Below are 25,499 nucleotides of genomic sequence, written 5' to 3' on the forward strand. Positions count from 1 at the left end.
AGTAAACTTTAACTTACTTAACCCCTTTCCTCAATACTCAGGAATTCTAAACAGGCTTAGCTTCCGTCACCCCAGGCAAGAGCACCTTAGAACTGACAGGAAACTGGGCCCAGCTCATCGCTCTTCTTTTCTCACACCAGGAGACACAGGAATGTAGTTCAAAGCCCATCGGTACTTAGCTCAGCTTCATTTCTTTTTCCCTGTCATATTCTTAAGGCTACATTAAAAAATAAAGTAAATTTTAATTTAAAATAAAAACAAAACCTCTATTATACTTTATCCCACTCTTCTCTTCCCAACCCCTAGTTTCTTCTTCTTTTTTTTTTTTTGGTCCATGCCGCACTGCATGGGGGATCTTAGTTCCCCAGCCAGGGGTTGAACCCATGCCCCGTGCCCTGCAGTGGAAGCGCAGAGTCCTAACCACTGAACTGCCAGGGAATTCCCGTTTCTTCTTTGTCTAATTATTTACAACAGTGACTCACTCCATTAGCTGAGCAAGTCACTCCCTTGCATGGTCACTAATTACACCTTCCCTAATCCGGAGGGAGAGTGAGGAGGGATGGTCATGTAGACCTTTCAGTCTTTGGAGAATAAGGGAGACCTTGAAGGCCTCCCACGGAACTGGTAAACAATCTCCGTGGGGTAAGAATGCCGATGGCATCCTGTTACCACAGGATAGCAGTACATGGGAAATTTGGAGTTAGCAATGTTTTCCGCTACGGTCATCTACCACTGGTATCCACCACGTACCCTGGTAATGCTCCATTTCACCCTCTTCTATCACCCAGAGTCTCAGCGTTCCTTCCCCTCCTGTCTCAGAGCACCCCGGGAGAGCCTGTGCTCTAAGACACAAACATTGCAGTGAGACTTAGTGAGTCACATGATCTGGCCCTTCCTCTCCATCCTCAGCACCGACAGTTCCCCAGCTCTAGGCTTCACCACCCAACTTCCCTACAGCCCCGGCTTCCCACAGGCACCGTGCAACACCACATGTCAGGAATGGTCTTCCTCGAAAGCTGCTTTGCCGTTCCAGCTCCAACAGTGCCCCCAAGAAACTTCTCCTATACTCTACCCCCACCGTGGGTAGAACAAATGCATTCTTCATTGGTCACCGAGCTTCGTACATACCTACATCATCACATGTGTTGTTCTTACTGCAGTTGATTCTGTCTATTTCTTCCACTAAACCATACCTTGGAAGAGAGAGACTATGACTTATTTATGTCCTCAGCACGTGGCAGAACACCTGACACATACTCAGTACTCAGTTCATGTTTATTGGAGTAATTAATTAATCTAGGCAGCTGGTGGGGAGACACCTCCCATAACACACCAGGCGTGGGAGCACAGGGCTGGGGTGGAGCTGGCTTCAGTGGTATGAATTCATTTATTAGCTTTTATCAGTGAGTTGCATTAATGACATCAGTGACAAAAACTAGTGAGTCACCTCATACCATGGAAGCCAGGTGCTCTCCTGGGGGCTCTGCTATGGCACGCAGCTTCCCGCCCGCCGCCTAGAGGGTTCCATGTCGAGCACCTGTATTGAATTAGATGCTGTGTGAATGCCGAGGAGGGTCCAGAGTAGGACACCAGCCCTGCCCTCAGTTCTCCCATTTTGGATCTCGCGTTACCGTGGACCATCAGGAACAGTACTTATAAGGTTGGCGTCATGTTATTCATTGTGAGTTATAATAAACAAAACCCACCAGGGAAATCTATCTGCCAGTGGGTATTTTTAGTCATTGCACAGATCTTTCCTTTCACACCTGCAGTGGGCTGTTTTGTCTCCTATGAAGCAACACTAAGGTTGTTAACTAGGTGGTCTGTGTCCCCTGCTCCCCTCCTGAACCGCAAGCGCCCCTTGTTAATTTCAGTCCGTTAACGGGTAGACCTTGTTGTTGCCACTCTCTCAAGGTACGTGGCTCAGAGCCATTTCCAGAACCAAGTCCGCTTTTCTCTTCTCCCTGCAGAGCGAGCTACTACCGAAAGGGAGGCTGTGCGATGCTGCCGGTCAAATGGATGCCCCCAGAGGCCTTCATGGAAGGAATATTTACTTCTAAAACAGACACGTGGTGAGTCTTTCTGCTGCCCTCCTCCAGGTCTCACTGTGGGCCTTAAGGTAGAGCTCGTGAGCCAAATGATCCCACACTCTCGTGGGGAAGGGTAAGAGGAGAAGAATCAACACACCTCTCCAACGGGGGCTCTCAGAGGTTGGCGTACATCAACAGAGCATCGGAACCACCGGAAAGGCTTTGGTAAAACACAGGTAAACACTGGACCCCACCCTGAGAGCTTAGGATTCAGGAGGTCTGAGGTCGCTGAGAAGTTGCATTTCTAACAAGTTCCCAGACAATGCTGGTGCTGCAGGCTGGGGGACCACACACTGAGAGCCACACAGAATAACAAAGTTAGATTTATTCCAGGAATGCAACATTGAGTTAAGACTAGAAAAATTGATCAATGAAATTCTCCACATCGACAGAATCACGGAGAAAAGGAAATAATTATCAGCACAAAAGTGCTGCAGGTGATGGTGGTGGTGAGACCCCTTCTACAGCTAAAAATCAGTTTGGAAAACACTGTCTGCACATTAGATCTCCAGAACTTCTTCATCCCGCATAACTGAGACCTTGTATTCCTTGACCAACATCTTCCCCTTCCCCTCCCCTCAGCCCCTGGCAACCACCATTCTACTCTCCGCTTCCAAGGTTCCACTTATGAGTGTTTGTCTTTCTGTGTCTGACTTATTTCACTTAGCATACTGTCCTCCAGGTTCATCCATGTTGTTGCAAATGGCAAATTTCCTTCTTGTTTACGGCTGAATAATATTCCATGGTTTATATATACATGCCACATTTTCTTTATCCATTTATCCATCAATCAATATTTAGGTTGTTTCCATATCTTGGCTATTGTGAATAATGCTTCAACGACGTGGGACTGCAGATACCTCTTCAAGATACTGATTTTATTTCTTTTGGATGTATACCCAGAAGTGGGATTGCTAGATCTTTAGTTCTATTTTTAATTTCTTGAGGAATCTCCATACTGTTTTACATAATTCCTGTAAGAGCAACACGTAATTTTTTAAATGGCAAATTGAACCTGTGCTCCCTCCCAAAATACACACACACTCACACACACACACACTCACACACACACATACAAGGGAGTCTTTATTTATTTATTTTTGGCTGTGTCGGGTCTTCGTTTCTGTGCGAGGGCTTTCTCTAGTTGCGGCAAGCGGGGGCCACTCTTCATCGCGGTGCACAGGCCTCTCACTATTGCGGCCTCTCTTGTTGCGGAGCACAGGCTCCAGACGCGCAGGCTCAGTAGTTGTGACTCACGGGCCTAGTTGCTCCGCAGCATGTGGGATCTTCCCAGACCAGGGCTCGAACCCGTGTCCCCCGCATTGGCAGGTGGATTCTTAACCACTGCGTCACCAGGGAAGCCCCAAGGGAGTCTTTTTAGTTGCATAAAAATCAACAAGGAAAAAGACAACAAGAATGACAAAATTTTGGAAACTGGAAAGTTTACAGACAAGTGGTCTCTTCCTTAGAAAACTAGAAAGTTGATATCTAGGGCCATCCAGAAGCAGCCTGGTTCACTCTGCCTGATCAGGAGCCCCAGAAAGGCCCAGGAATGGAAGGTGCCAGCACCTCTGAAAGTAGAGGCGCAGCAGAGAGGAAAATGAGTTACAGATCTGTTTAAAAAGTAACTAGATCATTCCCTCACCCCGTCCCTCCTCTAACATCACACAGGGCTGGGGTTCCCTCTCTGAAGAGGTTGAACTAAAGTCTTTCCGGCCTGAGGGACATCAGACATCAGCAAGGGTGAATTCTCTACTATAAGCATTCATATATATATACATATACATATATATATATATATATTTTTAAGTCTACCTACTTAAAGGTGTATGCCCCCTCCATCCCCTCCGTGCCAAGAACATGGCAGCTAGGCAGAAGGAGATGAGGAGATTCTTGAAGGAGGAACTGACCAATGAAGTGAAAAACTTCAGACACCACAAGTGCTAGTGGGCTGAATAATGGCCATCCAAAGGTATCAGGCCCTCATCCCAGAAACCTGCCGTTGTTCCCTTATAAGAAAAAAAGAGTCTGCGGATGTGATTAAGTTGAGGATCTTGAAGAGAGAGAGTTATCCTGGATTATCCAGTGGGCCCTAAATGCCAACACAAGTGGCATGAGAGGCAGAGGGAAGTTTCATACACACACAGAGGACAGAGGCAGAGGTTGAAGAGATGTGGCCACAAGTCAAGGAATTCCAGCATCCACCAGAAGCTGGAAGAGGCAAGGAACAGTTCTCCCCTAGAGCCTCTGGAGGGAGCCTGGCCCCGCAGTCACCTTGCTTTCAGCCCACGCGACTGATTTCAGACATCCACCCTTTAGAACTGTGAGAGAATAAACTTGTGTTGTTTTAAGCCACCAAATTTGTGGTACTTTGTTACAGCAGCCAGGGAACTAATGCACCTCGTGAAACAAGCGAGCCAGTTTGCCCTCCAGTTGACAAGCCTCATCTACATAGAGCTTCCCATCAGCTTTGTCATGTCCCAGTCTTAATACATGAACAGACAGCCAAGAATAAACAAACGCTTGAGAAAAGATTCTAATCTGAAGGAAACAAACATATAAAAAGGACCTTGGAGGAAGAAGAATGCAGAAAGCTTAGGAAAACTTTTAAAAACAATATCCTCAGAAAGTTATATTATTGCAACCATAATCTAAAGACAAAAGATTATTTAAAACAATGTTTTTAGGGGGAAAAATTTCCTGGATATAAACATACGATGAGAGAGCCCTCCAAGGGGATGGAGCATTAGTTCCCCGGAGCCCATGTGGGCAGCACACAGCAGCATCCTTTCGAAGAGCACAGGGAGGGAAAAGCAGGGAGAAGAAAGAAACTTGGCAAACACTACCTCAGCCAGGCGATCAAGGTCAACATCAACAGTGATAGATCATGTTGATAGCATGTACCTTCACCTGATATGATGAAATGGCAATTAACCTCTGTGGTCTTTCTCCCAAAACCCAATAACTCCAGTCTAATCCTAAGAAAAACAGACAAATCCTAATTTGACATTCTACAAAATTCCTAACTGGTACTCCTCGAAACTGTCAAGGTCATCAAAAATGAGGAAAGTCTGAGAAATTGCCAAAGTCAGGAGTAGCCTAAGGAAACATGACAACTAAATATAACATGATGTTCTAATGGGGTCCTGGAACAGAAAAAGGAAATTCAGCAAAAATTAAGGAAATCTCAATAAACTATGGGCTTTAGTTAATAATAATGCCTTAATATTGGCTCGTTAATTGTAAGGAATGTATCACATTAATGTAAGATGCTAAAAATAGAGGGAATTGAGTGTGAGGTATGTGGGAACTTTCTGTATTATCTTCATAATTTCTTTACAATCTAAAACTGTTCTTAAGAAAATAAAGGTTTTTTTTTTTTAAAGATGATGACAGATGTGTGAAAGTAATAGAAAGGTTGGAAGACAGAGTTGAATAAATCTTCTAGAAAATAAAACAACTATAAATAGATGGGATAGATAGGAAAGAAAAGAAAATTAAAGGGATTAGACCATTAGACCCAATTAGCTGACAAATAGGAGTCCCAGAAAGAATGAATAGAGGAAATAAAAGGAATAAAAATATCAAAGAAATAATTCAAGAAGATTTCCCAGAAGGACATATGTTTCCAGAATGAAAGCATCTAGCAAGTGCCAAGCACTGTGAATAAAAAGAGTAACACAAGAGCCCATCATCGTCACATCAAATTTCAGACCAATGGTGATCAAGATGCTGCAAGCTTCCAAGGAGACAAATAAAATCATAGTAGAAAATGATCAGAAGGAACTTCCCTCGTGGTCCAGTGGGTAAGACTCCACGCTCCCAATGCAGGGGGCCCGGGTTTGATCCCTGGTCAGGGAACTAGATTCTGCATGCATGCAGAATGCATCTAGCAAGTCTGAGTTGTCTATTAAAATAGGCCGGTGGAGATGGCGGTACATGAGTTTGAAGCTCAGAGAACTGCAGCGAACTGTGGATGGAATCAGCTGGAGATTTAAATACGATACAGTAACTTTTGGGTTCCCATTTTTCCTAAAAGTGCGCCCCACCCTCTACCATAATTGGGGCCAGTGGTGGTTCAGATGGAAGGGGCAGGCAGAGGGTGAACACGGAGACATAACTGGAGACAATCTTCCACCTTCAAGTTATGAATAAAGGAAAATAAAGTTTAGCTTTAAAAGGTGATAAACATAGCACAGTCGTGACTTTAAAACTTTTTCATCAGATTATCTTCATTGATTCAAATTTTTAAAATAATTTCATCAGCAATCACTTAAGCTATTTCTATAATTTCAGGCAGAGCAAGTTCAATACCAGGAGAAACGGAGTGGGATTTTTTTCTTATATTTGTTTTTGTTTGATTTTGAATGCTTTGGTGCAAAGCTTTGGACCTTGTAGTTCCTATTTAGGACAGGTTTAGCTTATAGGTGATTAAAGAACCATTTGGCATACAAAATATAGATTTACCTTATCTGTAGGATTGCTAGATAAAATACAAAATGGCCAGTTAAAATGGAATTTCAGATGAACAGTGAATAATGTTTTGGTATAAGTATGTCCCATGCAGTGTTTGGGATACACTAATACTATAAAGTATTTCTTGTTTATCTGGAATTCAAATGTTACTGAGTGCCCTGTCTGGTTATCTGCTAAATCTGACAACACTACTTACCTGAAATTATCCACGTTCTATAATCAACATGACTTCTTGCTCCCTTGAACTCTAAAGTAAGAAAATAAACACCTATTTTCAGTCTATATAGTGGTTCTCTCAAAGGATACTGCAATCTATCTCCCTAGCTGTCTAGACAAGCAGAAAACATATCGCTGGAATTCTTTAAGCCCTGCTGCCAGTTTCATCCATGATTTTGCTTATTTTGTTTTGCCTTGGGGGCAGACCACCAAACAGAGAGGAATAATATATGCACCAGGCAATCTGTAGGTAGTAGAATTAAGAGATCTAATCATGTATTCCAGTCTGTCTTGAATTAGCTGTGTAATAACCTCTGCTTCAGCCTTCTCACCTAAAATATATGGAAAATATCTTTGCCCAATTCTCCTCACAAGAACCTTTGAAATTTCACCTAAATTATGTCAATAAAAAGTACTTTGTGTTCCTTAGGAGATGGAGGAACTACAGTTCTTTACAATTTTTGAGGTAATATTTATTAACATCAGAAAACTACAACCAGACACAAAAATAAAAACAGGCTTTTTTTTTTCTGTCAAAAAGCTAATTATGAAATTAAAGTTTTAAAAGACAAGTTTTAGTCAAAATATCAAAGCAGATGATTTTGGAACATGATAAAAATCATTATAAAGTTCATTTAAAGCAAATAAATGAGAAATCAAATACATTTCTTTAAAAAGAGAGAAATAAGGGGAAAATGCCCTACCAGATATTAAAACATAAATACACAAAAAGTAAAAGAGTGTAGTATCAATGCAAGAAGCAGACAAATCGATGAAGTGAATAGATAGCCTGGAACAGACCTGCTTTACTCACAAGTCAATAGTTGAAGAGAAAATTATTTTAGGAATATGTATTTTTCGAAAAGTGGTTTTAGAAGAGCTAATAAAGTGACATCCTTACCTCACACTATACACCAAACTCAATTCCGACTGGATTTGGGAAGAGAGAAGAAAACAAATACAACTGGAAGAAAATAGCAAATATTCATCTAATTGCTGGTAAAGAGAGGATTGTAGAATCTATAAAACAGGTGGAGGAAATCACAAAAAAATTTTAAATAGATTTGACTACCTAAAAATAAAAATCTTTGGCATTCTAAAAAGGAGAATTAGAAAGCAACTAATAGAAGTTATTTGAATTTTGGATAAAAGGTTAACATCTTTGATATATAAAGTATGTCTATAAATCAAAAAAACTGATAGATACCAAAACAATATATGGTTTAAAATGGACAATATGTGGTTAAATATGAACCATTCATAGGAAAATAAAAATGAATTAACACACACACTCAACCATGTTAATTATCAAGTCAATAAACATAATTTAAAATATTTTACCATTTTTTACCTTAAAAATCAGCAAAAGTTCTCAGTGTTGGTGGGAGTGCCTGATGCACAATGCTGGTTGATGATCAGAGTGACCCCTTGGGAAGTCGAATGGACAATATGGGTAAAGAATGTTTCAGTGTTCATATTATTTTGACCTAGTAATTCCTTTAAAATTATCCTAGATTTTACTAGATTATCCTAATTCTAAATTCAGGAAATTTATCCTAAGGAAATTGTCCTTTTAAAAATGTATAAAGATGTTCAGCACAGTATTTTTTAAATATTTGAAAAATTGAAAACAGTCTGGAAATGATACGGCAAATTATGGCACAACTACTCAGTGGAACACTTTACAGCCACGTCAAATTCTATTTATAAAAATGTTGGCATTAGCATGCAAAATGTTTATGCTATAATGGAATTTGCAAAAAAATCACAGCAATTATATTTAAAAAAAATCAAAGCACAGAAACTTGAACCAAAAAAATAACATGCTGGTTATGTTTTTAGGGAGCTTCACATGTGACTACTTTCTCATTCTTTTCTTTTTCTCCATATGAAGAGTTCTTTATTGTGGAAAAAATGTGAAATTTAAAAAATTAAAATTTTACATGTGTGTATGTCTGTGTGTGTCTATGTATGTGTGTCTGTGTATGTGTATGTGTTTATGTCCCTGTGTATATGATATGTATGTGCGTCTGTGTATTTGTGTGTCTGAGTGTGTATGTGTACACGTGTGTGTGTCAGTGCCTGTGTCTGTGTGTGTACCCGTATCCACATCTCCCGTCCTGTGCGCAGGTCCTTCGGAGTGCTTCTGTGGGAAATCTTCTCTCTTGGATACATGCCGTACCCTAGCAAAAGCAACCAGGAGGTTCTGGAGTTTGTCACCAGTGGAGGACGGATGGACCCACCTAAGAACTGCCCCGGGCCTGTGTACGACTCTTTTAGGAATTTCTACAAGTTACTAAGCACAGTTTTCCTTTTCAAAAAATATCTGCAGCCACATATGCTTTTTAGTTTTAAAATGAAGGAACAGATGGCTGACCTCATTTAATATGCCCCAAGAGAGGAATATGTCTGTGGCTTCAATGGGTTAGTCTTCCAGCCCCTTGAAAGCAATAATGTCACACCTGAAAAGGTATCCATCGTCTGGACGGAGGCTGTGGACTCACCAGGCTCACATGCCTCAAGCACCTCCTAGGAATCTGTATCCCAGACTCCGCCCCTGCTGCCCTACACCATGGGTCTTGAGTCTCCTTTAAGTGTTTCTATTCCCTGCGTTTTCTGCTGTCCTGTCTGACATCCCTCCTTCCCACAAACAAGGCAGATGGGAAATAGAATATTCTGTCCCAGAGGTGACTTTAATTCAGGAATGGAACGAGAGGAGCCATATGTAACGTAAACACCAGGATGTCCATGTTCACGAGCCCTATGTTATATACACCTTCACACTGCCCATCAGCAGTTGGCAGTTGGCAACACGTGCCAACACGGGACAAGATGAGTCCCCACCCTCGAAGACAGTGCCATTCCAGTCCCATTTAGAAAAGTGCTGGGGGAAAAAACGAATTTTTCGTCCTGTTTCTCTTGATTTTAATTAATGTGCTTGTTCTTATTTTAGATACCGGATAATGACCCAGTGCTGGCAACATCAGCCTGAAGACAGGCCCAACTTTGCCATAATTTTGGAGAGGATTGAATACTGCACCCAGGTATAAACATTTCCGCCCCCCTTGGCCAGCATTTATATGGAAAAGTCTTGAAGATGGCAAATACCAAAATGTGAAATAACAGTTACACCAGCCAGGAAATATGAGTTACGATCATGAGGACGAATGTTAATTATCTATGAAGTAAAATGAGTAGTATCTCAGTTTGCCTGTTTTGTAGACAAATACTAGTCGCTGCCACTTAGAGGAGTTGAGGCTTGGAGAGGTTTTGTGCAAGCCACACAGCTTCCCCGCCCTCCCGCTGGTCCCTATGCAAACCCCGCTCCCATTTCCGTCAGTAAGGACTAAGTTTTTCCTCTTTTGATAGAAATGGGATACCATTTTCCGCAGTGACTATGCCTCCTACCTCCTCAAGAGTGGAGGCCATCAAGTGAGAACCCCCGCCCCCTCCGTTTCCTTCGCCTCTGCATCTGCGCCGTCCTCAGTGGGGCCGTGCCCTCCTCTCCTTCAGGGCGGACCCTCCTCCTGCACCGCCCGCACCACTTTCAGGCCAACACTTACCTCCGCTCCGCTGTATGTGCTTTCTTTCCCTCTCTTGCCTCTCGTTCTGTCAGGATATCTAATTCTGGAGAACATTTTAGAAGTCAGACAATAAACCACTACCTCTCTAAACTCCCTCTCATCTTAGTTGTGACAATAGACATACACATTTTCACACTAGTCATTTCCTGTCCTCTAGGTTCCATCTTTTCGGGTCCTTTGGGCTCGGAAGGCATCTATCTACATAGACTTCAAGTTATTCGGGGTTCTTTCAGAGAACTTTATGTTCAGTGGCTTTTAGGTTATTATGTTGTAATATTAATGGAATACATCCACTTAAGCATATATACTTTGGAGTAATTTTCTTCTCCAAAGTACATAAGAGCCCTCTTAAAAGCAAGGAACTCTGTACAAGCATATTTTGAATGCCTCACTATAGAGATTAATGATTAATAGGGAAGGAATTAAGACTAAAGCAGAGAGAATTAGAAGGTAGTTGTTTTTTATTCTTAAACTCTTTACTGATGAATACTGGACCTATATGTTTTTCTGTTAAACTGAAGTAATGGTTTTTCCAATTTGCATAAAATATTACAGAATCAAGTTTCTGCAACTTTAAGCTTTCTACCACAAATTTTCCTCAAATCTCTGGCAACTGCTTTCTGCTTTTCTATATTAGTCTGTTGCCGTAAAAATGATCTAGCACAGAGCTGATTTTGTAAATGGTTTTCCTCTTAGCACTTCAGTATTTCCTGGGTTTCATCAGATACAGACTAGTTAAAGAACCACTGCATTGTGATATTGGCACGTGTAATGATACGATGACAATACCCAGAAATGTTATAATCAAGTGTAGCCCATCCAAACATGATGGAAATGGAAAGAAGAGAACTAGAAGTTAACCTGTTAAGCCCACATAGTGTGTCTTTCCTCTCCTACCCTCCCCTTGCCCCCAACACACACACAAACACACACACACACTTGAAGTCAAACACATAGACTTTTTAGTTGAAAGGATTTCAACTGGAATCATTTTTTTTAAGTAATTTACAATCTTTTAAATCCATTAATCTCTAAGATTTGCCCAAAGGTGGTCTCTGCAAAGTCTTTCCTGACCCCTCTCGCCTGCCCTGGCAGTGGGCCACTTCCCGGCACCCTCTCCCAGCACCTGCAGGCACTTCTGTAATAGTACTTATCCACCAAGCTCTCCAAAGATGAGGATGATTTCCCGTTTCTTATTCCCCCGTGCTTATAAATTAACAGATTCCCAATAAACACTGAATAGTCTCTTCATCTGTAAAATAAGTTCGGTTGACATCCGCGGCTAAGGGAGCTTCCAGATCCAACATGTTTGGCCTGTGGTTCAAAGTTTCCGTCCGTCCATTTCTCCCACCTGTAGGACCCAGATGTGATCAACACTGCTTTGCCCATAGAATACGGGCCCCTCGTGGAAGAGGAAGAGAAGGTGCCCATGAGGCCCAAGGACCCTGAGGGAATGCCTCCTCTGCTGGTCTCCGCTCCCCAGGCCAAGCGGGAGGAGGGCCGCGAGCCAGCCGCCCGCACGGCTCTGCCTTCCGCCTCCTCGGGCAAAGCCGGCAAGAAGCCCGCGGCCGCAGAGGCCTCTGCCCGAGGCGCCAGGGCGCCGGCCGTGAAGGGGGGACACGTTAACATGGCATTCTCTCAGTGCAACCCGCCCTCGGAGCTGCACCAAGTCCAGGGGTCCAGAAACAAGCCCACCAGCCTATGGAACCCAACTTACGGCTCCTGGTTTACAGAGAAACCCACCAAAAAGAGCAATCCTCTGGCGAAGAAGGAGCAGCGCGAGAGGGGGAACGCGGGCGGCGAGGGCGGCCGTGCTCTCCTGCCCCCCGCGGCCACCGGCCGCCGTCCGGGCACCTCTCTGCTCCTCGAGCCATCCTCGCTGACCGCCAGCCTGAGGGACGTGCCTCTGTTCAGGCTGCGCCACTTCCCGTGCGGCACCGTCCACTATGGCTACCAGCAGCAGGGCTTCCCCCCGGAGGCGGCCGCCCCGGGCCCGGGCCGCTACGAGGACCCCGCGGCCCAGAGCCAGCCTGCGCCCTGAGCCCGAGCCCCAGCCCGAGGGCGGCGCGCGCCAGGTAACGGGGCCTCCGCAAGCCCCAGACCAAACGTCACTTTTCATTCTGTGCCAACTTGTTTCGAAGTGCCACATCAAAAGCTGTACTTTCAAATTGCTTCAAGAGGTTTTGAGCACGGGTTCATCCTATGCTTTCAAGAGGAGAAAATATAAAGACGAGGGATAAACACGAGGCCCGAATGGGGCTGCGCAGGGTTTTGACGCACGGCTGGCGTCCACCTCCCCCTGTTTCTTTCCAATCCTGTGCGCTCCACCTCCACGCACGCAGAACTGGCGCTCATGTGTTTCCTAGTTGGAGTCATAAATGCTCCCTTACCTTGTTGATGTGGGCCTGGACCACTTGAGGGCAGAGGGAACAGAAATAAGGGAGTTCTCTGCAGTGAGTCAGCGCGGGGAAAAGACATTCTTTACTTGGAAAAGGAAAATCATAGACAACTCGCTGAAACGTCACTGTGGATGACGTTTGGATGTTTTCACTTGTGGTGATTCATCGACGATCGTAAAAATGTGGTAAATAGTTGTGGTAGTAGAGAGAAAGTGTGTATACACTCATCTAAATGAAATGCAAATACTCAAAGTGCTTTGAGATGACAAAACGCGGGTACAGATCGAGAGATTCCAACATCCAATTAATATACCTCATGCCTTAAGAGAACCCTCCTACTAAAAGTGAACAACTGCGTGTGAGGTTTCCTACTGTGTTGAAAACTCAAGATTTAAATTATTAATTACTTATTTTAAGACTTTCCACTAAAATAAACTCCGATGATTTAAAAAGAAACAATTTAAGCAGCAGTGATACATGGAAGCATAGAAACATATCCATTCACGGGCATTAGTGTCAAACCTTCCAACAGTTTCAATCACGAAGCTTACCAAGTTGAAGTTTCTACTCCTAGAGGTGGATCATTGGAGTAGCAGGCCCTCCGGCGGTCCTAAGAAGAGGTACTAATGCAGTATCTATCCTTCCTTCCTCGGGCTTCACCTGAGTTTTCGCTCCCTTTATCATGTGATCCTAGCATACACGGAAACACAAATTTGCTGAAATACACATAGCATAATCTGTATACCTGTCAAATACAGGGTAAAACAGAATTTTTTTCTCTGGGTGGCAATGAGTAAAGGAACTAAGGAACACTTGGAGTGCTGAGGTTGGCAGTGACATATTACAATGGGAGTTCTGAACTTGGTTTTCGCAGATGAAATTTATCTCCATGCAAAGGAGTTGGGAATCTGTTAAACCTTACACATGTACATATGCAGTGATGCTTTATCAGTAAGTTTTCATCTCATTCATTCTTTCTGCTCCCCTTCGTTCTCTTACCCAGTTTCTTTTCTGGTGGTAGCTGTGCCAAAACATCACTTTGGGAAGAAAGCATTTTTTATCGCTTGTTAGGCACTAAGCATTCCCAAGCGAAAGGACAGCGTTCATCTACCTTTTCTCCTACCTTCTTAATTTCACCTACATCAAAAGTCTCACTCTGGATGTGGGAAAGCCATTCTGTTCTAAGCCAGCACTAGACCAGTGAGTGTTGATTCCTCCTATGGCAGAGCCTTGCCCTAGTCAGTAGTTCTGCACATCTCTAGAAGCACTGATACCCTGGACACTTTTCCTTTAACTGCCAAAAATATTTGCATCAGACACACGTGAAGATGAAACATCAATGAACTCATCTCTAAATACCTGTTATCAATGAAGTTTTAGCTCATGCCCGGTGCAAAGTAAAGTCTAATTATATAAACATTAGTCTAATTTGTAAACCACCTGAAGGGGTCCAAGAATCACACTTTGAAAAACACTCTCCTAAAAGGATGACAGAGAAGCTGTCAAAACTGAGAAGAACAATTTCATTTTATATTTGTAACACCAGTAACCAGTGAAACAGGGAGCATGTTATGTGGTTAAATAGCCAACTCTTTCATTAACAAGGAAAAAATCTTATCCCTTTCTCTTCTTGAAAACTACAGATCCATTACATTTTCAGGTTGTGCCTTACTACCACTGAGATTGATTTGTTGATTCTCTCTAATCATCTTTATTGGTATCAATTTTCATGTAAATGATAGTCCAATCTTAAAAGCTTGTATACGTGGAAAATAAACAGCTCCACACTGAGATATGACGTCCTCAAGATGTTTTATTTAACTCGCTGCAAGCCCATGTATTGGCACCGTATTAACCTGGACTGTTGTACACTCGATATTGCTCCAGCCATGTGGCTCCAGCAATTTGTACAGATGCTGTGGACTCACATATTTATTAATTATGATGCAAAGTTCCACCTAGAACATGAACAGGCACAAGTAAAAGTCTGTAGATGTTATGTTAATTAAATCATAAGCTAGTATAATTATTCTTATTCCATGTCTATAAAGAAGCTCATCAGAAGTTCACAATCATTCCATTGGGAAATCAGCAATTTGTGAGGAATGACCAGTGCCAATATGTGGCACCTCAAAATTATAGCAAATCAACATAGCAGGAATGAACTTTATGTTTTAGAAAGAGTAAGGTATACTTAGTAGTTGAAAGACCAGATTCTCTAGCCCATTAGGATGTGAGTCCTGGCTCTCCCTGGGTTATCAGACCTGTCTATACCTCAGTGTCTCCATATATTGTACAAAATGAGGATAATAACTTCCCTTTCTCACTGACCCTCAGGAAGATTATAAATTGTGTGAAAGCACAAGCACTCCCTCTCACACCTCTTGAATTCCCAAGTGATTTGGGTTGGGTGTGGGGAGAATTTCAACAGTCAGCGTGTGTCTCTACTCATCTGCCCTCCCCACCACTCCCGTCTGGCCCTCCCGGCTCCCCTTCTGTGCCACGCTGGCTTTGCCTGTCACTTGTTTAATGACAGTAGCAAGAACCCTACCAGAACCAAGTCCTTTCAGGGCAAAAGAAGAATGTAAAGACTCTCTACCACACTTAGTGTTAAAAAATAAGCATCAAAGGAAGCTATTTAACCCATTTGATGAATTCTTTTTAAAAAATTTCTGGCCTCTCTATATAGTGCTTGGTAAACTCTACAGCTGTAAGATATTATGTAACCACAGATTAACTTTAGTCCATAAAATATGAGGCTTTTACATCCAAATTCACAGGGCACACCACTAAGAAATTCTAAGGGATAAGGCTATTTTGCTAGATTTTTCTCCAGTAATAGTAGGACTAAAATTCATATGAGCTTTGTAGACCTAAACCATGATGCTTATGAATTTAGACTGCTCTGAATAACAGACTTCCTATGACAAAATTCATAAAATGTATGAAGTGTGTTGTCAATCTGTCTTTAGCTAATGACCTTTTAAATGGGTCCCCAAAGAACATACAACTTGACTTTGCTAATTTCATTGCAGCAGATGGTTCCCTATGCTGTTGTGTGAACATACAAAACAGAAACCAGCATTCCCATAATCCTCCACAAGATGCCCTAAAATAAAAGATAATTATCAAGAACAACTGGTAAGGCTTCTATTAAGATTCTGTTTTGATTTGGTATCCTGAGTAGGTGTGTTTAAGTTTTAATGCACCACTCAAGTACAAAGCTATTTTTAGCCCTAGCTTAACAACTTTGAAACATTTGAAAAGCTCAGTGCAACAAAAGACTACGGCATGCAGTTGGGGGCAGACTCGAACCACAGCACCAGAGCGATGACTCTCCCCGCTTCGGCTGTTCAGTAAACGTAAACAAGCGTGTAACCCTTCCATGTAAAGACGACACCACCAGGGTAGGAGAACCGCAGGTACCGGGTCTGCCTGCAGCGCCGTCCGCTGTCCACTCCTCAGATCCTTCCGCTTGACGCGTGCTCCAGCGGTTGCCCCACTCCGTTCATCTGCTAAGGCCTTACTGCCTCCTTGAAAGCAATTGCTCACAATTAGTTATCCCGCCATCACTAAAAGGCTCGTTGGGTAGGTGTTTTTCAGCCGATGTTAGCTGAAAGGCAGTCTTACTAAATGAACTCACTAAGCCTTAGCAACTAGTATATTAACGCTCCCTAGAGCGTTTACATCTTGAGAGGTTATTTGCCAGTATAGATGACTATCGGACTGTTAAAACCTCAGATGGTTATAATATTCTGCATGGTTTAGCATTCGTCAATTATTTGAGAAACAGCAGGCAGACTGAGCAGGAGTTAAGGGCGTAGGTATTAGACAGCAATTACCTACATGACCCGAGCAAGTTAAACTCTCACTTTCTCATTTAAAAACATGAGCAGTTTGGTCTCAGAGGCCCCCTTCCTTTGATTCTGAAGTCTATGATTCTGTAAGACTTCACCTCTGTGTAAGGTAAATCCCAACATCTGGCCCACAGTTGGTAGGACATGACTGGTGTGTGCGTGCGCATGTGCGTCTGTGTGGGAGAGACCCTTAATTCATTCAGAGCCAAAGCCAGTTAATTCAGTGCACAATCCCAGTGAGCCAAATTATATTTAATCTTTATACAAAAGCAGACCAGAAAGAAGTTTAGCATCAGTTCTCTGTTTATTGTTCTATTCAAAGATCTCTTTAACAAATCACAAAATCATTAACATAGCAAAATGAGGTTGCTATCTGGGGTGGTTTCCTGAAAGCAAAGCTGACACAGGACTATGAGAATCATGTCTGTTTAATGACCTTCACGCTCACCATGGCACCACTTACTTCTCTTTTATTACATTTGCTACAGTGGCAACCTTATTAGCAAAGTAAAATCATGCAACTTATCACTTGAAGGTTATCTTTTACCACACCTAATACTCGATGACAGATCTGATGCACTTGCTGTCAGTGCTCATTCCCAGAGTAACAAAGCCCAGGATAAGCCACACGTTCAAGACCAGGCAGTGTCTGTGGAGTCAGGCATCTCTGAACAAGCATCATGGAACCATTATGATGAGGAATTCGCTAATAACAGGAGTCTTCTCTCCCAGTCACCATTGGATTGGAGAGAATCCCTCTTTTCGGGTTTGTGGAGACACCCACTGCCACTGGAGGGCAATTTTTGGAAACCTGTTCCGAATTATATAGTGTTATAGTGGATCTAGTAGTAGGGAATCCCCAAAAGATAGCCAACTCAAATGCCCCACCAAAAGACCAAAAGAGAAGATTGTGACAACTGCAGGCAACTGTCTACATTTTAGTGCATCTAATAGTTGAGGGGGAAAAAACCAATTTAAATATTTTTGCATTATTTCAAAATAATATTTATGTGGTATTTCACAGTTCTCAGTAAGTAAAGCAAGATTAAGGACAAATTCTTTTTCCTCATGTATGTACCAGTAAGCAGCCGGTGATGTTTTATAAAAGAAACTAAAGCAGAACATGACACTGAATTTTCCTCTGTCACACACCAAGGAGTGTGAAGTGAGACCTCAAGAAATCTCATGCTATTTCTTACTTCCCTAAGCCCTAGTCCCTTCAAGAAAGAGAAAAGATCGCTTGAGAAAAATCACAACATTTTTAACTGACACATATAATCTACTGGAATTCTTACTAGAAATCCATTTTTACTGGCAGGTTCAATAAAGGAGACTGAAAATTTTCACTTTAATCCTCTTCTCTATTGTGTATAATACAAAATCCACTTTCCCCTGCCATCAATTGGGACTTTTATGACGATTAAAATTCATTTTAAAATCCATTTTAGGATACTTTTCCCAAAGATATTGCATAGTAACACCTATTCTTCATAACAAGAACTGTCAGGGACAGCCAATGTCATCAACACTGTTGACTGAGATTTAAGCTGAATCTTGGAAGTCATATTAGAGAAAGAATAAAAAGAATGGCTTGAAGCTGTGCATGTAATTTTAACATGATTCATTTCCATGTCAGTCTAATTTGATTTGTTATGTGAAAAATAGTCCAGTCTTCAAGAAGGTAAGGGTACTTTGAGTAACACCTCTATCAGGCTGGAGTTGAAAGAACTTAACCTCTATGAGATCAACACAGGTCAAGGAGAACACAGCATCTGGATATTTAAACTTCCTAAACTTTAGGAATGCTTAAAATTCAAATTTAGTTCAGCACAAGTAGCTTCCTGGTACTCCCTATTTAATTTCATTTATCCAATTCAAACAACTCCGACTAAATATCCAATCCTAAGACCAGTTCCTCCGAGGACAAAGAGGCATACAAGGTGTGCCTGAGTGTAAGGACCTGCGTTATCTACAGGAGCAACAAACTTGACATCTGGGTTCATTTAGGATTTTAGAGCTGAAATTAAAACCATATTTATGATCATTTGTCAAATGACAGCAGTGATCACTAGGGACAGGTTATGTTTTAAGCTAATAGTCTCAATTTAAACACCTAGAGTATCTTTACTAACATAACTCAGAACTTACTGCCCCTCTGCAGCACCACGACCACACTTCCCTATTTGAACTGAAAAATGATGAGACCTGCTGCTGCTTTATCGTGAAAATTCTATTGGTTATAAGATATTCTAAAGGGACAAGAGGAAAAAGGTTCCCACACCGCTTGGTGCCTTTCTCGTCAAGGGAAAAGGCTACAAGCAGAAAAGAAGTTTCATTTCTACCACGCATAATGAAAATATATTGTTGTCAGTAACATGTGCCCATCTACCCTAATTCCTCCCCATAAACTTCTTTTTCCCTTCTGTAAAAAGGAGCATTGGCAAAAATTTTGCTAGAAAAAATTCTTTTTGCCTATGCAAAGGCATCATACTCTGCTGGTAAGAAAATCTTAACACGACCTACTTAACTTGTTCAGCCCACACATAAGCTCCACTAAGAATGTCTGTTGTATATTCAAGCAGCTTATGTGACATTGTTTGTAAATAAGGGCCTATGTACCAAGGGATATTACTAAACAATTACTAAAAATATATGTGATGTGAGTTTTGTATTAACTACTGTGTCTGTATTACAAATAAGTGTAGTGAAGCAAAGGGCATGAAGAAAAATAAAAAATAAATTCTCCTACTTGCTTGCCATGTGGTGATACATATTATGTCTCTGAGTCGGTCATTCAGATAACAAATATCCAGTGAACGGTTAAAATTACTAGATCCATTTCTTAACTAAGAATGATTCCTAACACATTAGGTCTCTAGCCTCAGTCAACATGGCTTAAATAATATTATCACATAGTCTAAATAGGCAGGTCCAAAATAAAACTCTGAAATAAAAATGCTTGGCACCGGAAACCAATGCTGTGCACACCTGGGTGAGATCCAGTTCATCCTCTCTGTGTTAGACCACACGTTACTGTGTTCCCTAAATTATCATCATATCACAACAGAAATTCAAAACCAGCCCCAGGGACAATAGATAGGCAGTTAGGTGACCCCACTGTGTCTTTCCTGCCCCCTTTTCTACCCCTGACACCCAATATCCTTCTATCTCCTTCATGTCACTATTTTGGGGTAAAGTTGGGCTACCATGACTCAAACCTTTCTTGTCCTTTGTCCTCCCCTACCCAGCAAAATTTACGCATCCCACGGCCTGGTCTCTCAAGCCCACCTGGCTGAAGCTGGTGAGACAACACCTCTACTTTAAACCATCAACAGCCTCCACTGCCTCTGTTCATTTAACAAATGTTTCCCGAGCATGTAGTAGGTGCCAAGTGTTATTCCAGGTGTTAGGGATGAAATGATGAACAAAACAGTCAAAACCCATCCCTCAATCCAGTGAGGGGACAGGACAAGTAATGAGCAAAAAGTTGTAGCATGACCAAGGGTGGTAAACGCTAAGGAGAAAAATGACACATGAGAGGGGATAAGGAGTTCGGGAGAGGACAGCGCAAGGGACTCACGGAGATTACAAAGCCTCAGCTCAGATTCCACAAACGTCTGTATCTCAACACTTTTAAGCTCTTAAAAAATACTCCCATCAAATTACCTTAAAATACAGAAACAAAGCCTTTTAGTAGAATGTAGATACTTATTTATATATATTTTAAAATCTATAAACTCAAGGTTTTCTATCCTACCCTAAATAAACACATGAAATCCCACTGGTATAAAAGATAATTAAGCAATTTTAGAAAACCGCAGAAATACATTCTTTTCTTAAATGGCTCTCTTCCATCAAAACAATATAATTGGAGAGTAGCTAAAAACATAGCTTTATTTGCTGAGTAGAAGCATGGTACTTTTTAAGACTCTCTATAGGACAAGGGTCCCCAGCCCTTGGGCCGCACAGCAGGAGGTGAGCGGCGGGCCAGCGAGCAAAGCTTCATCTGTATTTACAGCCACTGCCCATCGCTCACATTACTGCCTGAGCTCAGCCTCCTGTCAGATCAGCGGTGGCATTAGAGTCTCATAGGAGCACGAACCCTACTGTGAACTGCACATGCGAGGGATCTAGGTTGCGCGCTCCTTATGCGAATCTAATGCCTGATGATCTGAGGTGGAGCTGAGGCGGTGACGCTAGCGCTGGGCAGCGGCTGCAGATACAGATTATCATTAGCAGAGAGGTGTGACTGCACAGAGACCACAGTAAGTCAATTCCTTGCAGACTCATATCGAAACCCTATCAGTGAGTGGCAAGTGAAAACAAGCTCAGGGCTCCCACTGATTCTATATTACAGTGAGTTGTATAATTATTTCATTATATATTACAATGTAATAATAATAGAAATAAAGTGCACAATAAATGTAATGTGCTTGAATCATCCCGAAACCATCCCCCCACGCCGGTCCGTGGAAAAATTGTCTTCCACGAAACCGGTCCCTGGTGCCAAAAAGGATGGAGACCACTGCTATAGGGTAACGATGGGACAAATCCAAGTCATTACTGTAAGAAGAAAAAAAGCGAACTACACAGCATATACACTCTGAGTACCTGAGAAAAGGAGAGTTGCAGGCAGGGTCAGTGACAACATGCCACTCCAAACCAGAACAGCTTCCCTTTTTATTAATGCTCAAGACATGAACTTTGAATGACATAAGCAAAACACAAATGAAAACACCTAATTTTTACGTATAGTATATGTAAAACATACACATTACATGGATTCAGTAATCCTAATCTAAATATGAGAACAATTGGTTCTCTGACCTCAAAATAAATTCAGTGTTGGCATTACTGTTACTAACTTACAGGGTTTTATATTTAACAGGAAGAATTATGGACCACCAAGTTCAGTGTAGTCATGGATTTCACGGTAAGGTATAAATAGAGTTTTTAAGAAATAAACTATATAATAAAATAAGTTTACTTTTGAATCACAGTACAGTCACTTTCTTCAATCAAAAATATTCCTTGATTACAAAGCAGCCTTATTTTGCAAATGTATTTCAGGAAAATAGCTCTAGCAATATTTGAAATTTCACACCTTTTTAAAAACGCAGCAAAGCAAGAGAATTTAGATTTTAAATAGTATATTGCAAAATAGTTCAACGTATTATTTCTAAAGCACAAAGCAAGCTACATTTTGAAGGATGCTTTTTATCTTATAAAGCAAACTGTTCCAATATTTCCGTGGTAGTTTAGAGTCTAAATATCTACAATAAAAGATATATCTTTATACCTACAGGACAAACTTCAATACATATCCACAACATAAATGTTCTGCATTATTACATCACTCTATTATGAAGCTTAGTTTGTTAAACATGTGCTCAAAAGGAAAATAAAAACATGATATAGTTCTGCAGCTTTATAACAGGCTGAATTCTGCAACAATTGAAAATATAAAAACAGCAACAACAGCAAACGCAACACCAGTTTTATGAATAATAACACAAAAAATCAAGAAACCATAAACATTTAAATGAATAGCTACTACATTCTTCTTAACACATCTTAATTTGCTCTCTTGTCATAAATATAATTTAATGTTTTTCATATCCCTGGAGGAAATGATGGCAAATTCTCCACAAAGAGGAAAGTGCATCATGTTTTATTTTAAAAGTGCTTCATATGTGTGTGTTTTATAGATATGTCCCATAAGGAAGTTAATTAAGCACGTGCAAAAAATTCTAATTGTGACTTGAATTCATAAACCTAATCATGGGTTTTTGTGGTTCCTCCAGATGAGGCAGTCACTAACACAAAAGAAAGATCTGAGATGACATGCTTTGTACAGCGGAAAGAGCCCGAGCCACAGGTCAGGAAACCCACGTTCTAGTTGTAGCTCTGGTAACCAGCTAGCTCGTGACCCCGGGTGAGGAAGAGCGGCTTTAGAACCTGGCGGCGGGCACGAGGCTGAGCTCCAGAGCCCCTTCCAGGAATGCCCTACCTACAGTTCTAACGTATCTGTAGGTGAGGCATTCCTGGAAGGGCAAATAACTTGACCCAAAGACATGAAAAATACCTAGCCACACAGCTATTATTCTCTTACCGTCCTTATTAGTACAGAAAGAAATAAAAACTCCAAAAATACTTGACAGAAAAAGGTCATGTGAACGTCTTAGGTTAACCAAGGCTAGTGAAAACCTTCACAATTATGGCATATGGAAAATCCACTATTCTGTGCAAAAATGAGACAGAGTAAGCAACATCAGTCAGTCACTTAATGGCACATTTTTTCCCAAGTCTCAGAATTCTCTTGGGTCTAAAGCTTTAAATCTTTAAAAAAAAAAAAAAAAAAAAAAGGCTTATTTTGAGATTGTTTTAAGAGAACCATGATTCCCACAGTTCGTATTTCTAGCTTTTTAAAGGAGTCTCTGAATTGTTATAATGATTTTCATGAAGATAGCTCTATTTTCAAATTTTAAATAACGGCTAAAAGCTAAATAAAGTAAACCATTTGCCATGGACTCTTTATTTTACATTATGTGTGTGTGTGTGTGTGTGTGTGTGTGTGTGAGCTCATTTAATACTGTAGAAGTTTAACTCAGCAATTCTCATCCACAAGCTTTGACCCGTTTATCCCCCGGTAGGTCACTCTGCTGGGCCTCACTAGGACCCCGTGGTTTGGCCTGCAGGAGAAGTAGCGTTTGTCTCCCACTGCCCCATCATTCTTTCCCTTGGCACTTCGAAGCTCCAGTCCAAGCCAGATCCCTGAGGCAAAGTCAGTGGGGCCCACGTACCTAACGGTGCCCATCTCGCTGGAGCTGGTGAGGAGGACCTGGGAGCCCTCGTGCAGCCGCACACTCCCCTCCAGGCAGCCGGCCGTGGTGCTGCCGCTCCAGCTGCGGCGCAGAGCGGGCTTCGACCTGCGCAGAGGGAACGCCAGAGAAACTCTTACGCACGAAAGCCACGTGATGCAATTCACCGTATTCGTTTCCACAGCCAGGTTCGCAAGTCATTCACCAAAGGGCATACTTTATGTTCACAACTTTATCTTTCTTACTCTAAATAGCAATATTAGGATATACTTTTCTTTAACATTAAAACGTTTTTCTCTTCTGGCTATTTTAACACTACCCTAATCTGGATTTAAGATTTCACTAGCAATTTATATATGCACATGCCCTCGGTAAAATAGCATACACCTATACCTATTTGACAAAGCAAAAAGAAAAGAACCTAGTATTTTGGCTGTGGTAAATAAAATTACATTTTGCTCACCTTTCAAATATTCCTTTACATGAAAACCATTTTTAAAAATTGTTAATCCACAACTTTAGAAACTACACACACACACACACACCCCTTCCATGAATGAACTCCAGTTACATTTAAGGGTTTGCCACTCTCCCTGCCACTAACATTAGGAAGGATCTCAGTTGCCTGGAGCAGGATCCCTCCCCTTTTCTCTACAACAAAACATTACTTACAAGGCACTGCCTCCTAGCACCGCCACAAGCCTGACCTGATGACACAACTACTGGGCACCCACACGTGGAACCCGTCCAAGGCCTCATGCCGATACTGCCCAGGGCTTCCTCCGCTGTCCCCGGGAAGTAGCCAACTCTGCCCAAAACAGAAACATGCCCAGGAGCTTGTCCTATGACCTGAGACCTCCCAAAACAGTCATCCAGAAACCGCCACCAGTGGAGCCTTCAACCCACCGTCCACGCCACCTCTCCTCCAAGAGAAGCCCTTCCCCCAGCCCCAGAGCAGAGACACCTCGGAACCTGTTACCAAAACCGCAGGAGCCCGACTGTGAGCAGAGTCTGCGTCCTGCTTGTTTTCTATTTTATTTCACTCTCCGTATTTTTAAATACACTACCACACACCGTGTCTCATTTCTTCCTATTAACGACCCTGGAGAAAGGAAGAGCACTCTAATTTTATGGGTAGGAAAACTGGGGTCCAAAGCCTGTCCTATGCCACATCTGATAAATCCTAGTTATAAAATGTAATGGGGGCTTCCGTGGTGGCGCAGTGGTTGAGAATCTGCCTGCCAATGCAGGGGACACGGGTTCGAGCCCTGGTCGGGGAGGATCCCACATGCCGCGGAGCGACTAGGCCCGTGAGCCACAGTTGCTGAGCCTGCGCGTCTGGAGCCTGTGCTCTGCAACAAGAGAGGCCGCGATAGTGAGAGGCCTGCGCACCGCGATGAAGAGTGGCCCCCGCTTGCCGCAACTGGAGAAAGCCCTCGCACAGAAACGAAGACCCAACACAGCCATAAATAAATAAATAAATAAAATTAAATAAATAAATAAATAAAATGTAATGGAAAAAAATATTATTTACCACGTCAAATGCACAAATACAAAGTTAACAAAGAAATACATAATACCTGTAAGAAAAGTATAAATCTTTACTGAAGAATATACAAAAGAAAAATGAAAAAGCTTTGCTCCTGGATAGAAACATATATATATATATATGAATCCTCCCCAAAATGATATTTTTTTTGCAACCTGATGAAATTACTCTGAATTTCACATAATGACAGTATCTATCATTTCCTGAGCACTTACTATGTGCCAAACACTTCACATATATTATCTCATCCAACCTCACCCAAACCAGTGAGGAATTTGAGACTAAGAAAAATCAAGCTATTTGCCTAAGGTCAGAGAGATGGTAAAGAGGAGAGCTGGGGTTCAGAGGCAAGGTTGTCAAGCACAAAGGCCAGGCTCTTGCTCACAACCGCAATGGGTATTAATAATTAAGAAAAGGTTGGAAAATAATAATATGGCAAAATTTACATTGCCATTATGTTAAATTATAAAATTACAATAATTAAAACAATGTGGGGACTTCCCTGGT

At 41.8% G+C, this 25,499-nt stretch overlaps 2 protein-coding genes across 25 annotated transcripts in view; one reads left to right on the plus strand and one right to left on the minus strand.

Moving 5' to 3' along the window:
• The window catches only part of LOC309643427 (ALK tyrosine kinase receptor-like), a 29,504-nt gene extending 16,738 nt beyond the window's left edge, over nucleotides 1-12,766 (plus strand). For both annotated transcript variants that reach the window (XM_082426148.1, XM_082426147.1), the window contains exons 7-10: nucleotides 1,971-2,072; nucleotides 8,913-9,047; nucleotides 9,736-9,826; nucleotides 11,724-12,766. In XM_082426148.1, coding sequence (XP_082282274.1) covers nucleotides 1,971-2,072; nucleotides 8,913-9,047; nucleotides 9,736-9,826; nucleotides 11,724-12,407 — 1,012 coding nt within the window. In that variant the 3' untranslated portion in view covers nucleotides 12,408-12,766. The remainder of the gene's footprint in view (nucleotides 1-1,970; nucleotides 2,073-8,912; nucleotides 9,048-9,735; nucleotides 9,827-11,723) is intronic.
• CLIP4 (CAP-Gly domain containing linker protein family member 4) overlaps nucleotides 1-25,499 on the minus strand; it is an 87,353-nt gene that overhangs the window by 3,751 nt on the left and 58,103 nt on the right. For 4 of the 23 annotated variants that reach the window (XM_082426141.1, XM_082426139.1, XM_082426142.1 and 1 more), the window contains one exon: nucleotides 21,231-23,551. In XM_082426141.1, the coding sequence (XP_082282267.1) occupies nucleotides 23,230-23,551 (322 nt within the window). In that variant the 3' untranslated portion in view covers nucleotides 21,231-23,229. Of the gene's footprint in view, nucleotides 1-2,400; nucleotides 8,966-10,345; nucleotides 10,410-12,756; nucleotides 13,456-16,907; nucleotides 20,289-21,230; nucleotides 23,552-25,499 lie in introns of those variants that run through there. The other 19 variants (XR_014253744.1, XR_014253739.1, XR_014253740.1 and 16 more) reach the window with 19 other exon arrangements.

Source organism: Balaenoptera physalus (genome assembly GCF_965194825.1).
Source record: "Balaenoptera physalus genome assembly, chromosome: 15".
NCBI classification, from domain to species: Eukaryota; Metazoa; Chordata; class Mammalia; order Artiodactyla; family Balaenopteridae; genus Balaenoptera; species Balaenoptera physalus.